This window comes from Podarcis tiliguerta, assembly GCF_965153285.1.
Source record: "Podarcis tiliguerta genome assembly, chromosome: 2".
Taxonomy (NCBI): Eukaryota; Metazoa; Chordata; class Lepidosauria; order Squamata; family Lacertidae; genus Podarcis; species Podarcis tiliguerta.
This window is the reverse complement of record NC_139535.1, coordinates 61,885,029-61,899,094: the sequence shown is the minus strand read 5'-3', so window position 1 is coordinate 61,899,094 and position 14,066 is coordinate 61,885,029. Positions and strand designations below refer to the sequence as shown.

At 42.5% G+C, this 14,066-nt stretch overlaps 1 protein-coding gene across 2 annotated transcripts in view; it reads right to left on the bottom strand.

Annotated features, from left to right (window-relative positions):
- PDGFRB (platelet derived growth factor receptor beta) overlaps positions 1-14,066 on the bottom strand; it is a 79,889-nt gene that overhangs the window by 37,943 nt on the left and 27,880 nt on the right. Inside the window, exons 1-2 of one of the 2 annotated variants that reach the window (XM_083424406.1) lie at positions 1,064-1,238; positions 741-823 (exon numbers count right to left, since the gene is read on the bottom strand). In XM_083424406.1, coding sequence (XP_083280532.1) covers positions 741-823; positions 1,064-1,095 — 115 coding nt within the window. In that variant the 5' untranslated portion in view covers positions 1,096-1,238. Of the gene's footprint in view, positions 1-740; positions 824-1,063; positions 1,239-14,066 lie in introns of those variants that run through there. The other variant, XM_083424407.1, reaches the window with a different exon arrangement.

Genomic DNA, 14,066 nt, shown 5'->3' with positions numbered 1-14,066 from the left:
AATTGTTTCACTTACAAGGCAGTGAAATGACTTTAAAGAGGGGTGGCATATAAATGTTTTAAATAAATAACAAACAATAAAATAAATGATATTTATTTACTTTGGGCATGACGACCTATTAATAACACCCTATAGGGAGAAAAGAGAACATTTAAACATTAAACTAGCACATGCTTGAGAAAGCCTCCAACCTTCAAGACAGAGCTTGAGAACCTGAAGTCCTCCAGACGTTGTTGGACTCCAATTCCCAGCCTGCATGGCCAATCGCCAGAGATTAAAGGGGTTGAAGTCCAGCAACTTCTAGAGAGCCACAGGCTCCCCATTCTTGTTTTAGAGGCTACCAGTGATAAGCAAAATTAGCCTCTCCCTTGCCTATACAGAAGCACATTGCACATACTTGGGTTCATCCAAGCCTCTGTCTTCAACCTAAATCTAGTTCCTCATAGCTGTTATAAAGGGAATTGTGGGCTGTGTATTTATTCCTGTTTTGCAAGTTGTACAGGCCTGCCCTACAAGAACAGGAAAATGAGCATGTTGCAGCCTATGAGGGGGGAAAAGTCTTTCTTTTAAATGCTACTGTGCCTGCACACTAACACTGCATGCACATGGCTAAGACAGGGGGACATGTCTCAACAGGAGAACTGCCATATCTGCACCTCCTTTTCTCTTTATCTGTCCTGTGCACCATGGGGATTCCTTGAGCAGTTCACACAGACACACTTAGTCACCTGTTTGCTTACCTGTGAGAAAGAACAGCAAGAAGAGGAGCATCTTCAAAAACAGAAGTCGCATCATGGGAGTTCCTTTCGTAGCAAGCAATGCCCTGTTAAAAAAGCAAATTCGTGTGAGTAGAAAGCTGGAGAATACCCAAGTTCCTTTGGAGAAAACATGAGATTACAAATATGACTAGCAATTCCACAGGAGACATCTTCTCCCTGTAGACTTAATTACTAACATCCTCTTTCTCAGCCCCAGACAGGGACCACCAGTGTAGGTGGAGAGAGGAAATCAGCAAGGGAAATCCAAGGTAATCAAAAGTTCAATGTGGTTTTTTGCTGCCAACCTTTTGACAATGAACACTGAAGTGAGCCTCATACAGAAGGCAAATCCACAAAGTGCAAATCCTTGGACTGGCCATACACTGGATCAATGTTGGTGAACAGCCAGCCTATGCTATCTTCCTCCACACTATAGGTTGGTTGTGTATTCAGTGCATGCTGATTGCTGAAGATCCAAACAGGGTCTCTGCAGGGATTGCTCATAATTCCTCAGCTTTAATTTTGGAACAGGGTTAGCATAGGATCATAACCACAGCATTCCAGATTAATGAGCTATGAAGCATCTTTGTGACGACTCATGGTACTTCCTGCGTCATTTAAGGGTCAGTTTATTTTACTAGCTGGATATAGTAGGTGTACAGAGGGTGTTTGAAACCACTACAACTCATCTGGTTTTTATATATGTCTTCTGAGCAACAACACTTCTCCTGTACATGTGAGGATTACTAATCATAACACTTGGGGGTTATACAATGATTCCCCCCCCCCAAGTTAGCAAATTATAGAACTGTGGAGTAAATTCCTTTTATTCCCACTTTACAGATGAGACAGTGAGCCTGAAGATGGAGGCCACACCCTTTATTTAGAAACTGGCTGTAGTACTTTTTACTATGCTCTTATGAATATTCAGTATGCCACTCAGGGTACTTTTAGTAAAATAGTGAATGACTATGAGCAGGACAACGCATCCTGTATTGCCACTCAGTGCAAAACAGGAAGTGCCAACCTTCCCTGCCACACCACCCACTAGGCCACCTTCTCCGAAGAAGTGGTGCTGTTTTCCAGCAAGATCTCACTGAAATCTTGTGAGATGTTGTGCACTCCACAATATCTTGTCAGATTTTGGTGAGATCAGCACTTTTGCCTCATGGGTGTGCCGTGCCTGCATATGTGATTGATCTCCAATACTCACAGTTTCTTTAAAATCCTTTCTTTAAAAAAATCTAAAATATATGGGGCAGGGTTACATATGGATTTGCTGTTGTCATCCATTGCCTATATATGATATGGTGTGTGACTGATTGTCATCTATTGCCTATAGATGTGTGTGTGACTGATTCTATTAAATGGTGTGTGACTGATTCTATTAAAAAAAAACCCCAACTTTCCTAAGCGCAGTGGCCAATTAGAAATTCATTGTATTCTTATGACTCTTTGAAAGTTGTCATGACTCTTCAAGGAACAAGCCCAGGGATTCTGAGGAACTATCATTGCCATATGTTCCCACTGCACCAGAAGGTTTAGCAAAAGCAGAGTCTGAGTTGCCAGCACCTCCCTAGTCTGTTGAGTTCACATTGCCGCAGTGAAACCATCATTTCCCCTGGTTGCTGAATTGGGCTAGACCCCTTTAGATGAAGAGGCTTTGAGCACTGGAAGGGGAGATCACCGCCCCGGAAAGAGCTGCAGCTCTATTTAAGGCTCGCTTTGTGTTTGCCTGCCATTGAAGCATTTCGAATTTGCTTGCATGACCTTTCAGCCTGAGCTTTGCATGGAGCTATCCAGGGTGCTACTTGCTTTGCTTGAACTTTGCCTTGCTGGAACTTGACCCTTACCATATTTGGCATTGCCTTACTAGAACTGGAAACTGGCTTTGCCTTGCTGGAATCTGAATCACTCACCCAGCTCCCTACCCACCACCAATACTTGGGATAGAATCCTATCTGGCTGAGACCACTGAAAGAATAAATAAATTCCAATAGACAGTTGGTGTAATTTGTACGCCTCTTTCTATGATATGTTTTCCTTAGCAAAATGAAATATGTGCCTTTCCAGCATGCAGATATTAGTACATTACAGATTCCAGCTTATACAATATGTTTATCATATTTCTTGTGTTAAGTATGTACTGAATATTTTTGCAAGGTTTTTTTTTTAAAGACTTTGTTTGAAGAAGACATATTCGGCCATAATTCTATCATTCCACAGTTCTAGTGACTAGAATTATGGAACTATAGGGACACATGTTGGCCTGCAAAGAAGATTCCTGCCTCCCTCATGAGCTTTCTTTGCCACAACAATCAGCAGCAAGAAGGGTCTTTGTACATCACTTGTCCATAGTGACTCCAGTGACCTTTGCTCGTAATAGCTCTATGAACTGTGATCGATTGATACCACATGCCCAGAGATGGCCCCAGTAGTGGCAGCAGAAACACCAGTTTAACTGGGGAAAGGACTCTCAAAAATAACACGTGATACAAGACTTGCTGTTCCAGATCTATCACTCTGAGAATCTATCTATCAGCCTGATTTTATTATTGTGAAGTGCTTTGTGAACCATTATGATGGATATGCATTATGGGTAAGTGTTGTAAAACAATAAATTGATAATTCCAGAAAAGTTAGGCTGCCATTCTATGTACACATACTTGGGTATAAGTTACACTAAATGCAGTGTGCATGCATAGGATTAGAGTATTACTATTTCTGAACAGAAGTGAGAACTTCTCCATATCCCACAAGGACTAACCTTCATATCACAATGGTAGCTTGATAACTGTATACACTCATACCTCGGGTTAAAGTAGCTTCAGGTTGAGCATTTTCGGGTTGCGTTCTGCGGTGACCTGGAAGTAACGGAATGGGTTACTTCCGGGTTTCGCCACTTGCGCATGTGCAGACGCTCAAAATGACATCACACGCATGCGCAGAAGCGGCGAATGGTGACCCATGTACGTGCAGACATGAGTTGCGTTCTGCTCAGGATGCAAATGGGGCTCCGGAACAGATCCCATTCGCATCCAGAGGTACCACTGTAAATGTAATGGGGTGAGAATCTCATTTATAGGGAAATGCCTATTCATTCAATTTTCCTATGCACAGCTGCTCCCTTTATTCCCATAAGATTCAAAGGAAGGAAATAATAATAATAATAATAATAATAATAATAATAATAATAATAATTATTATTTCTACCCCACCCTCCCCAGCCAAGACCGAGCTCAGGGCGGCTAACACCAAATATATAATACATTAAAAACACAAAATCAAATGATTGGTTAAAATACAGTTCAAAATCAGAATAAAATTAAGTGGGAACCCATGAATCACAGCCATAGGGGTAAGGAATATTAAATGTTCACCAGGCCCATCCACCTGTGCTGGTCTCATATGGGCTGATAGAAAGAGCCAAGGAGGCCAATTACATATAGGGTCCCACAGAAAAAAGGGGGTCAGACTGGGCCCAGACCAAAGGCCTGGCGGAACAGCTCAGATATGAAATTCACTAGGCTATGTCACAAAACACTTATGGTCCAGTCAATTTCTCCCCCCCCCCCCCCGTCCTTTACCTTGTACTTTGTTTCTTTCAAAAGCTTTTCTTCTCTCTGTTTCTCATTCACTCACACACTGTTTGGCCAGAGCGAAGTAAAACAACCAATTTGTGTCATATTGTTGTTGTTTAGTCATTTAGTCATGTCCAACTCTTTGTGACCCCTATGGACCAGAGAACGTCAGGCACTCCTGTCTTCCACTGCCTCCCGCAGTTTGGTCAGACTCATGTTAGTAGCTTCAAGAACACTGTCCAACCATCTTGTCCTCTGTCGTCCCCTTCTCCTAGTGCCCTCAATCTTATATTAGTTGGTATCAAATAGAATAGAATAGTCTACTATAACCCCTAACAGCAAACCAGATTGAGCTTCGCTCACTAAAAGTACTAGCCTCTTCCTCAAAAACCCTAGTTTATCCCTTGTGCTGGGGGGGTGGGGGGAAATGCTTGGAAAAGGAACACCATAGAGCCAAAGAAACAAACAGAAAGGAGAATGTTCCACTTGCAAAAGAACAAAGAAGATGGCAAATTCCTGGGAAATTAAAAACGCTTGAATGGAAAAGTTGGCTAGGATTGCCACGAGATAGCAACTTGTTCAGCAAGAAGCAGCACTTGCTGTAACTGTCTGCCTGAAGAGAGCACACACATATCATATATCTAAATAACATTTGTGGATCTGATTTTATCAGCAAAGGGGGAGCATGGCTGAGGAGTACAGTGTTCTCCTCCCTCGTGGCTTATTCCCCCAGTTTTCTTCCCTGAGTGCTTAGCTCAGCAACCTGGGATGGGGACTATGCGAAGAAACCGGCACCCTTCACTCGCACACCTGCTTGCTGTATCAAAATTGGATTGGTCTCTCCGTTATGCGATTCGCACAACTCACCTGGAGAATATTGCAGCCGTGATCATGAGCTCCCTTCTCTTTCCTGGTTTTAGCCTACATAAACGGTCTTAAATGGTTTAAGCCCCATATACCGTCAAGACTAGGTCCTCCCATATATCCCATTCCAATCTGTAAGATCCGCCAAGAACATCTTCTTTCTGATACTGTTCTCACACAGCAATGAGGCATTCTCTGTGGCCATTCCCTAGATATGGAACAGTCTCACCCTGTAGGTGTAATAAAATCCAAGCAGAATCCTATCTGCTTTCATAGTGAAGGTGGCAGAAGATGCATATAGGGTAGCTTTTAATAATGACATCTCACTCTTAAAAAATACGTATTTTTGTTATCCTCTTGAGCTTTCAGGTTGAAGAAGGCTAGAAAAACAAAGAAGCAAATAAATGTTCTTTTCCCAAGAAGTAGTCCCTTTCCAGACAACTGTTTCAAGGGAATGTGCAGACATCACTCAGCTGCACAGGAAATCCAAATGTTTTCCCTCCAGATAGTACATCAGTTGTGGGGAAATCTCATTTTGCAAGCCCTCAAACCACAAGTTAATGGTGCTGGGAAATGCAGCCCCCTCCTAGGTTCCCCCACCCACCCACTCTGCTGGTGTTCCTATTTTGATTGATTGTGCCTTGGAAGGACCTCACTTGGATGTCATGGGCAGCTGACGGATGGTGCCCATGGCGTCATTGGTGACCAAAGGCATACTCCTGCTCATTGCTGCTCATGGCATTGTAAGAACCTTTTGGAAAGCTATTTGCCCATGTTAAAATTGCTTTTCTAAGAAGCTGAGCTTTCTCTGCTCTACCAGACTATCAGGTTCATATAACCTTTACATTTAAAAAACATAATAATCCTGGTGAACACCAGCACCTTTCCTCACTGCACTTTCATCCCCTGCCCTCTAGTTTCTTTCTATTTTGTTCCTCTTTGGCTCTGCATTCTTCCTCTTCAGTAATCACCTCTGCAGCATGCATGGACTCTGGTTTCATTTTTGTTTTTAAGGGGGGTGGTGGAATAGCAAACAGGCACAGTACAGAGCTATTTCTCACTGCAGCAAGGAGTTAATAGTGGGACTAAGAAACTGCATTACTAGTGCAAATCAAGCCAGCACTATGTTACCATGCTAACATAAGTATTTATTTATTTTACTTTAAAAACATTTTTATGGTCCACAGGATGTGGCTCTCAAGTAGATTTAATCAGCTTTCCCCCTAGAAATTAAACACTGGTCCTTGCCATTATGGCTCAGTCACAAAATTTTATCCTCGTGAGAAAAGTGACGAGTCGCTCTCTCCAGTGCACAGATAAAAGGCTGACAAACAGGAAATACCGGTACCTTAAAGCCTAAACCATTTAATATGTTGTACTTTTGAACAGCCTAGACCCCCAGATGCAGGACCATAAAAGTGAATGCCACAAATAAATCTGTTTGGGTGCAATCATATACTGAAGATTCACCAGGTAGGAAGGCTATGGGATTTGGCAGGCTGCGCTATGGCTGCAGAATGTCAGATTCTGCACTGCCACCATGTCAGAAATCCCAGTTTATAATATCTAGATAGTAATACCAACTCAAGGGGACGCGGGTGGCGCTGTGGGTTAAAGCCTCAGTGCCTAGGGCTTGCCGATCAAAAGGTCGGCGGTTGGAAACCCCACGGCGGGGTACGCTCCCGCTGTTTGGTCCCAGTGCCTGCCAAACTAGCAGTTCGAAAGCACCCCCGGGGGCAAGTAGATAAATAGGGACCGCTTACTAGCGGGAAGGTAAACGGCGTTTCCGTGTGCGGCTCTGGCTCGCCAGAGCAGCGATGTCACGCTGGCCACGTGACCCGGAAGTGTCTTCGGACAGCGCTGGCCCTTGGCCTCTTTGAGTGAGATGGGCGCACAACCCTAGAGTCTGTCAAGACTGGCCCGTACGGGCAGGGGTACCTTTACCTTTACCTTTAATACCAACTCAACTACAGGCCAAACTACACTTTATGTTAAACATACTGTTTGGTGATCAAAGTTTCCACATTTTTAAGTTAAATGGTAGCCGTTGGTGGTGGGGATCAGGATCTAGACCCAGGGGTCAGCAAACGTTTTCAGCAGGGGGCCGGTCCACTGTCCCTCAGACATTGTGGGGGGCTGGACTATATTGGGGGGGGGATGAACGAATTCCTATGCCCCACAAATAACTCAGAGATGCATTTTAAATAAAAGGGCACATTCTACTCATGTAAAAACACACTGATTCCCAGACCGTCCCTGGGCCAGATTTAGAAGGTGATTGGGCCAGATCCAGCCCCCAGGCCTTAGTTTGCCTACCATGATCTTGACTATGGTGCAAAAGGATAGGAGTGTAACACTTTCCAGTGTGAAACTTGCCCCTGCTGAAACTGCTGTTTGGCACATAAGGGAAGCTGCTATCTGCAGCTGCTGCTAAACTTGATGAATAAATAATAATTATAAGTAGTAGTAGTAGTAGTAGCAGCAGCAGCAGCAGCAGAGCAGCAGCATATCCAACATAAAGAGAAGTAGCACTAGTGTCAGCACTATTTTGGATTTACTGGACAGAATAATGCAAAAAGACAGCTTTCTTCCCATGGTGGCATGAGAAGCAAAAACTAAACCAGAAGTTATGCCAAAATCTTACTCTGCATCAGCAGAGCTCCTAAAGACTGTGCCAGGCCTGGCTGCAAGAACTGCTATTGAACCAGTACATTGTGTCTTGGCCTCCTAGTTGCCTGCTCAGCTTTGAAGGGGAAATGAGTTTTTAAATTATGTGTGGTCACCAGATATTTTTCTTATTCCATCACTTCAGCTTGAATTAATTGATTTACCAGCAAATCTTAATGTGTTTCTGATTTATTCATCAACTTTCCCAAAGTCTTGTGATTTTCCCCCCCTGCTTTCCCAGGTCTTGTTCACATGGAAGAATTTACTTCCTGTTTACTTAGCTTTTTAAACAGTCATATGCCATATAAGCAGCCTTGTTGCATTTATATCCATCTCCATTGTAAAACAACCCTGATGGAAAGTAAGGATTTTCTTCTAGGGCAGCTCAGATTTATTTTAATTATAATCTGAATTTTAAACCAATTCTATATATATAGTCACAATTTCCCATTACATGTGAAGAATATAGATTTAAACTGGAGCTAGTATGCCAGGATATCTGGTAATTATTTCGTATTACAAAAAGAATAGATTTGAATATTTTTGCTGGAGTGTAACGTTTCTTACTCTATGTTTATGAATGAAGACTATTTATAGATTAAAGAGACATGGTTTTCACTAGTGCCAACCTCTACATTCTAAAAAAAATAAAAATCATTAATGAGACCTATTTAGCTAATATAATTTCTAAATCACTCTCAGCATAAAATTTCTAGCACAGCATACAACTGATCGGCTTTGAATAAAAAAGCACGAAACCAAAAATAAAAGCATATAAACAGAGGCCATAAAACCAGTAAAATCTATCAGAGCTATACTATACTACATTCCTGGGAGTATAAAAATGTCTTCTCTGATACCAAAGGGACAGCAGAATTGATGCCAGACTGCATTTCATAGGAAGGGCATTCATTCCACTGACCGAAGAGCCTGTCTCTGTCCAGTCACCTCTGTCTAATCTCACACCAAGAATGTTATCCAGTGAAAAACAGAGGGTTCAGGCAGACTTGTGTGGAAGAAGGCAGTTCAGGCAGTCAGCTCCCAAACCATTTAGGTAGTAACTAAGCCATCCCATTTAGCAAACTAGCCGCTGCGTTTGTACTAACTGAAGTTCCATAGAAGTCTTCAAAGGCAGTTCCATGTACTATGTTTTGGAGTGGCCATGTTGGCTATCTCTGTCCAGGAGGGAACCTGAACCGCAGCCCCTGTAGCTGGTGAAGGCACTGTGAGGTATGGTTGTATCAGAACCACCAAATTATGAATCTGATCCTTTAAGGGGAGTGTGACTCCACCCAGAACAGGTTGAACACAACTTCTCTAAAATTATACCAGCCCTTTAAAAAACAAAACAAAAAACCCCCCTATACATACAATCTTGGTAGAAGGGGTTTGTCTGTGAGAATAAAATCTATTCCAGAATAAAGTAGGACACAGCATGAAAAGGAAAATGATGTGAAATGAGAAAAGTGCTGCTTGATGTTAATGAACCTTTAAGGGAATTTTCAGGACCTGTTGATTAGCAGGAGTCAGCACTGATCCCAATTTAGAGAGATTTTATAAATAATGCTGAAACTGGTTGCTCTAGATCTATCTAAGAATGTGCATGCAGAGCCAATGTTGCCTAAACTGTTCATCCTATTGTCTCTGCTGCAAAACCTTTCACATTAACAAGATTCACATTTTGCATTGTGAAGCCAAAGAGGCTAAATATGCTTTTATTTTAGCATCACATGTGATAACATCATTTAAAATGAAGGCTAGAATCAACAGCAGTGTGAGAGGCAATTGCTACAGTGTTATTTCAGACAGCCTTCTCACATCTGTGTTCATAGCTCATTTTAATAGAACAATTTGCAGTAAAGTAGCAGACCCTCCAAGTGTCCCTATTTTCTAGGGACATCCCTGATTTAGAGAAGCCATCCCGGTTTCTGATTTGATCGTGGAATGTCCCACTTTTCCTTAGGATGTCCCTATTTTCACTGGAGAAATATTGGAGGGTATGCAGTTATTTGACTTTTGACCTGTCTGAAGGCAATCCTGTTTTTTTTAAAAAATGTTTAATGATGTTTTTATATATGTTGAAAGCTGCTCAGAGTGGCTGGGGAAACGCAGTAAGATGTGTGGGGTATAAATAGTAAAATTATCATTATGGAATGGGACATCCCTATTTTCATTTGAGAAATCTTGGAGTGTATGAAGTAGTGCTTATAATGGTGTCTTTACATTGTCCTTTGTATATCTGCCTTGGTAGAATGATTAAACATGAATACCTTGAGAAAATATTGGGGATTTCCTATCTCTCTGAAAATGTTCATCATTCCTAGCTCTTTTTCTTTCAAATTGTGACTTTGTGACTGGAAGAGATAAAAGGAAAATAAGAGAGGGGGCACTCCTGTTTATTCAACGTGGCCCTTTCCCAGAAGGGTTCAATGTACTACACTGGAGAACAAATCTTTCTGTTGCTCACTAAAACTGCTCTCATACTCCTATAAAGGGCTTTCATGCTGACTCAAAGACTACATTTCATTTAAAATCCATGTGGATTCCATCAAATACCACACATTTGACCTTACCAGATGGAATACAAATAATGAACGTCATGCATTTGCATCTGGAGATAGGAAGGCATATCAAGAAGTTGGGGTGGATGAGTAAGAGGTGATAAAATGGTTAAAAGGATAAGCTGTAGTTGGGTTAGGCTGGGAGAGAGGGGCTGCAATGAAAAAATATGTTAGTGTTTGTAGCAGAACTGCAAAAGTGAGTGTGTCCTTTTAATCTCTTTGAACCTCTTTCCATGTTACTTTTCCCTGCTTACATCAAGATGCAAGTAAGAAAAGAGGAAAATAATGTCCACCTTCTTTAATGGCCAAATAGTCGGCTGTAAATCTGCCGCATGGATGTTGTGAATCTCTTATGTGTGGCCTGCAAAATCTGTGATCCAGACTCATACATAACCCTCCAGAGTCCAGACTCTGTGCTGGGTGTTTGTGTTTCTGCCCTTTCAACTTGCATTGTTAAGACTCTAACAGAGAAAATCCATTTTGCAGCAGCTGTTATTACTAAAGGGTGACATTTGCGTCAGCCTTCCTCAATGTAGTGCCCTTTGGCTTCTAAGGACCACAACTCCAATCAGAGCCGGGAGTTGTAGTACAAAACATCTGGAGAGTTTCAGACCATATGCAATCGACTGAGAATGAGGATCTTACACTGTTGCTCTGTAGAAGAGGGGATCTTGGCAGGTGTAACTGGTCCTTTGTCAGAATAATTTCTATCATAGCTCATCAGCAGGTTGCATCAACAGTTGGCACTGTACAGTGGCAGAGTGGCTGTCTCTGTGCCGCATGGACTGGGCACACCTCACCTCTTTATTCCTCACTTCAAGGAAATAGGCAGAGGGACAATGTCTTTTTCACACGCAGCTTAACAGTGTAGCAGTCAAGTATAATATGATGCAGCTACCGCTCATCCCCAAGTAATTAAAGGATGAGAAGAACTAGAAAAGTACTGTTCCAGAACTGAAGAAAGGAGCTCAAGTGAGCATCCTCTGACAAGCTGATTGCACAGTACCCTCCTTAGCCCCCTACATCTTCAGAATGTAAGAAAGACTCTCCTCCCAGAAGGGAGGGGAGTGGTTGTGGACGGGAGCCCCAACCCCGCCCACGCAGGGGCGGGAGCCCCTGCTTCTTCCGGCTCACCTGGCCGGTGCCTCACGCCCAGGAGGCGGCTCCCACCTGGAGCCGCCCGTAGAGGGGGAGGGCTTGACCTTAGTATATATGCTGGGGCCGGCCCCCTCCTCAGCCTCTTTCTACGTCGCTGCTTCGAGAGTCATCAGCTAGGAGTCATCACAGCCATCACAGGGAAGAGCCACGAGGTTTGGAGTTGGGGGGTCTGTGTGTGGGGAGGCTTGCCTTTTAACTTTAGGAGGCTTGCGTGCGCTCATTGCTTTACTGCTTTTAAAAATCCAGGTTTGCCTTGCTGTGTCCTCCTTTTTTCCATGTAAAAACCTACATTTAACCTTCCATTTCCCCCCTCTCCTTGATTTGTTTGTGCGGTCTAAGTGCGAATTACCTTTCTTAAGCTGCAGCTTGCTCCCTTGCCCAGCACATGCCCCCGGTGAGGTCTGAGTGTGAGTGTGGCTCCATCTTTCTTTCTCCCTTGTCTCCTCGCTTGTCTTCCCTGCCTCTGCTTGGTAGCTGAGCTGTGCGTCTTATTTTAATTTTTGGCCAGGGTGCTTGTACATTTCCCCTCTATTGCCCTTGCCTGTCCAATCGCATGGCTGGTCCGGGTGACTGCATGGTGCTGATAATGCCAAGGTTGCAAGTTTGATCCCTGTATGGGACAGCTGAATATTTCTGCATTGCCTGGGTTGGACTAGATGATCCTCAGGGTTCCTTTTCCTGTTCCTCTCTAATTTTAAGTTGTGTGTGTGTGCTTGCAGCGTGTGTTGGTGCCTGCCGTTTATTGATTTATTACTCTTCTAGCGTGGGTTTAATTAATTTACCCTGCCATCCCTTCCATTGGTACCACTTAAATCGGGAGCCCCCTGTAAATTTTAAAGGCGGCCGGGGCTTGGGAAAGACTGTGCGCTTAAACCTCACCCCTCTTGGTTTCTCTAAGCCACCCCCCCCTTCGCTTGATGTTTGGGGGATAGAAATAAGGCAGGGCTTGGGGTGGACAATTCAGGGTTTCTGATCGGGGAACCATTCCTCAGCACTGCACGTTCATACGTTTAGAACCTTTGAAGGTGTGCCTTTGCCTGGTTCTTGTCATTGGCTTCACTTGCCAGTACAGGCTCCCTAAAGAAAACCACTTTTAAACAACAACAACAACAAAGGTTACGGCTTATGGTACCTTAATGAAAAGTCCAGGTTAATACACTGTTTATATTTCCACTCATTTTGGCTCACTGTACAGGATAGCTATTTTTCCTTTTCTTCAAAAAGATTTTCCTTGCCCGGCATGTTCATTTTCCCTCCACCCCTCCTCCCTCCCAACTCTCTCCCCCCCCCACTTTCCTTCTCTGCCCTCCACCCCTCCTCCCTCCCTACACCCCTCCCCTTGCAGGAGATACATTGGTCTTTGGACTTTCCTCTGCTTCTTGCCTGAGTAATCACAGTTGCCAGACAGGTTTTTCAACTGCTGGGGCAGGCTTGATTGCTCTCTGAGTGACCAGCATTTTGGGAGGCATTGTCTTTATGCACCTGGCAGTTCAGCAGCTCTAGTTGCATTGTCAGTTTAACTAACCAGCAGTTTGACCAATTACAGTCTTTTGTCTGTTTAAGCACCCTTATTTCCCTCAACTGGTCTCGAGCCACCTTGTGGGCAAAGATTTACTTTTCTTTGTTGGGCAAAGTTTCCTTTGTTTGATAAAGTTTCTCCAGCATGGCCGCTGGTGTGGAATCTTATTGATTTCCTTTGTCTTATTTTGGCTGCAGCTTTTGAGCATCTCCTTGTGAGCAGTTATTTTCAATTCTGTTTGATTACTTGGCATTGCTTTGCGCCTAGATTTGCCTATCATTTGAAAGGGGCAACTTAAGAGCCTGGATAGCTCAACTGGTTGAAGCATAATGCTGATAATGCCAAGGTTGCTGGTTATTGTTCATTTTGTCAGCATTTACGCGGAGCAATTGATAATAGTAATTCCTACTCATAGCTATAAATCCATTGGCTATTAATTGAGATACTATTCATTAATAGTTAATTCATCAACCGTGCTCCGAACTTTATTGATGCACAATAATTGTTTACTAACATTTATTTACAGTCAAGTTATTAATTGATTGGTGATATTAATACTAATTAAAAAATAACAACAATAATAAAATAAAATAATAAATAAAATAAATTTGAAAAATAAATAAATAATAATAATAAATAAATATAAATATAAATAATATAAATATAATAATAATAATAATAATAATAATAATAATAATAATAATAAATAATATTAAATAAATAAATAAATGAAAATTAAATTTAAAATAAAATAAAGTAATTAGTGACAAAATAAATAGCATTTTGCTAGTGCACAGAGAAGCTCATGGCGCCCAAGAAGAAGCGCATGGGTGCAGCACCAGCACACACTGCTGCTGGCGACCGTCATAATAATAAAACCGAAACCCATTTCGCATTTCCTCAATGCCTTCAGATCATTCATTGTTGACTATGAGCAGCGCTTTCTCTTAGCTATTCT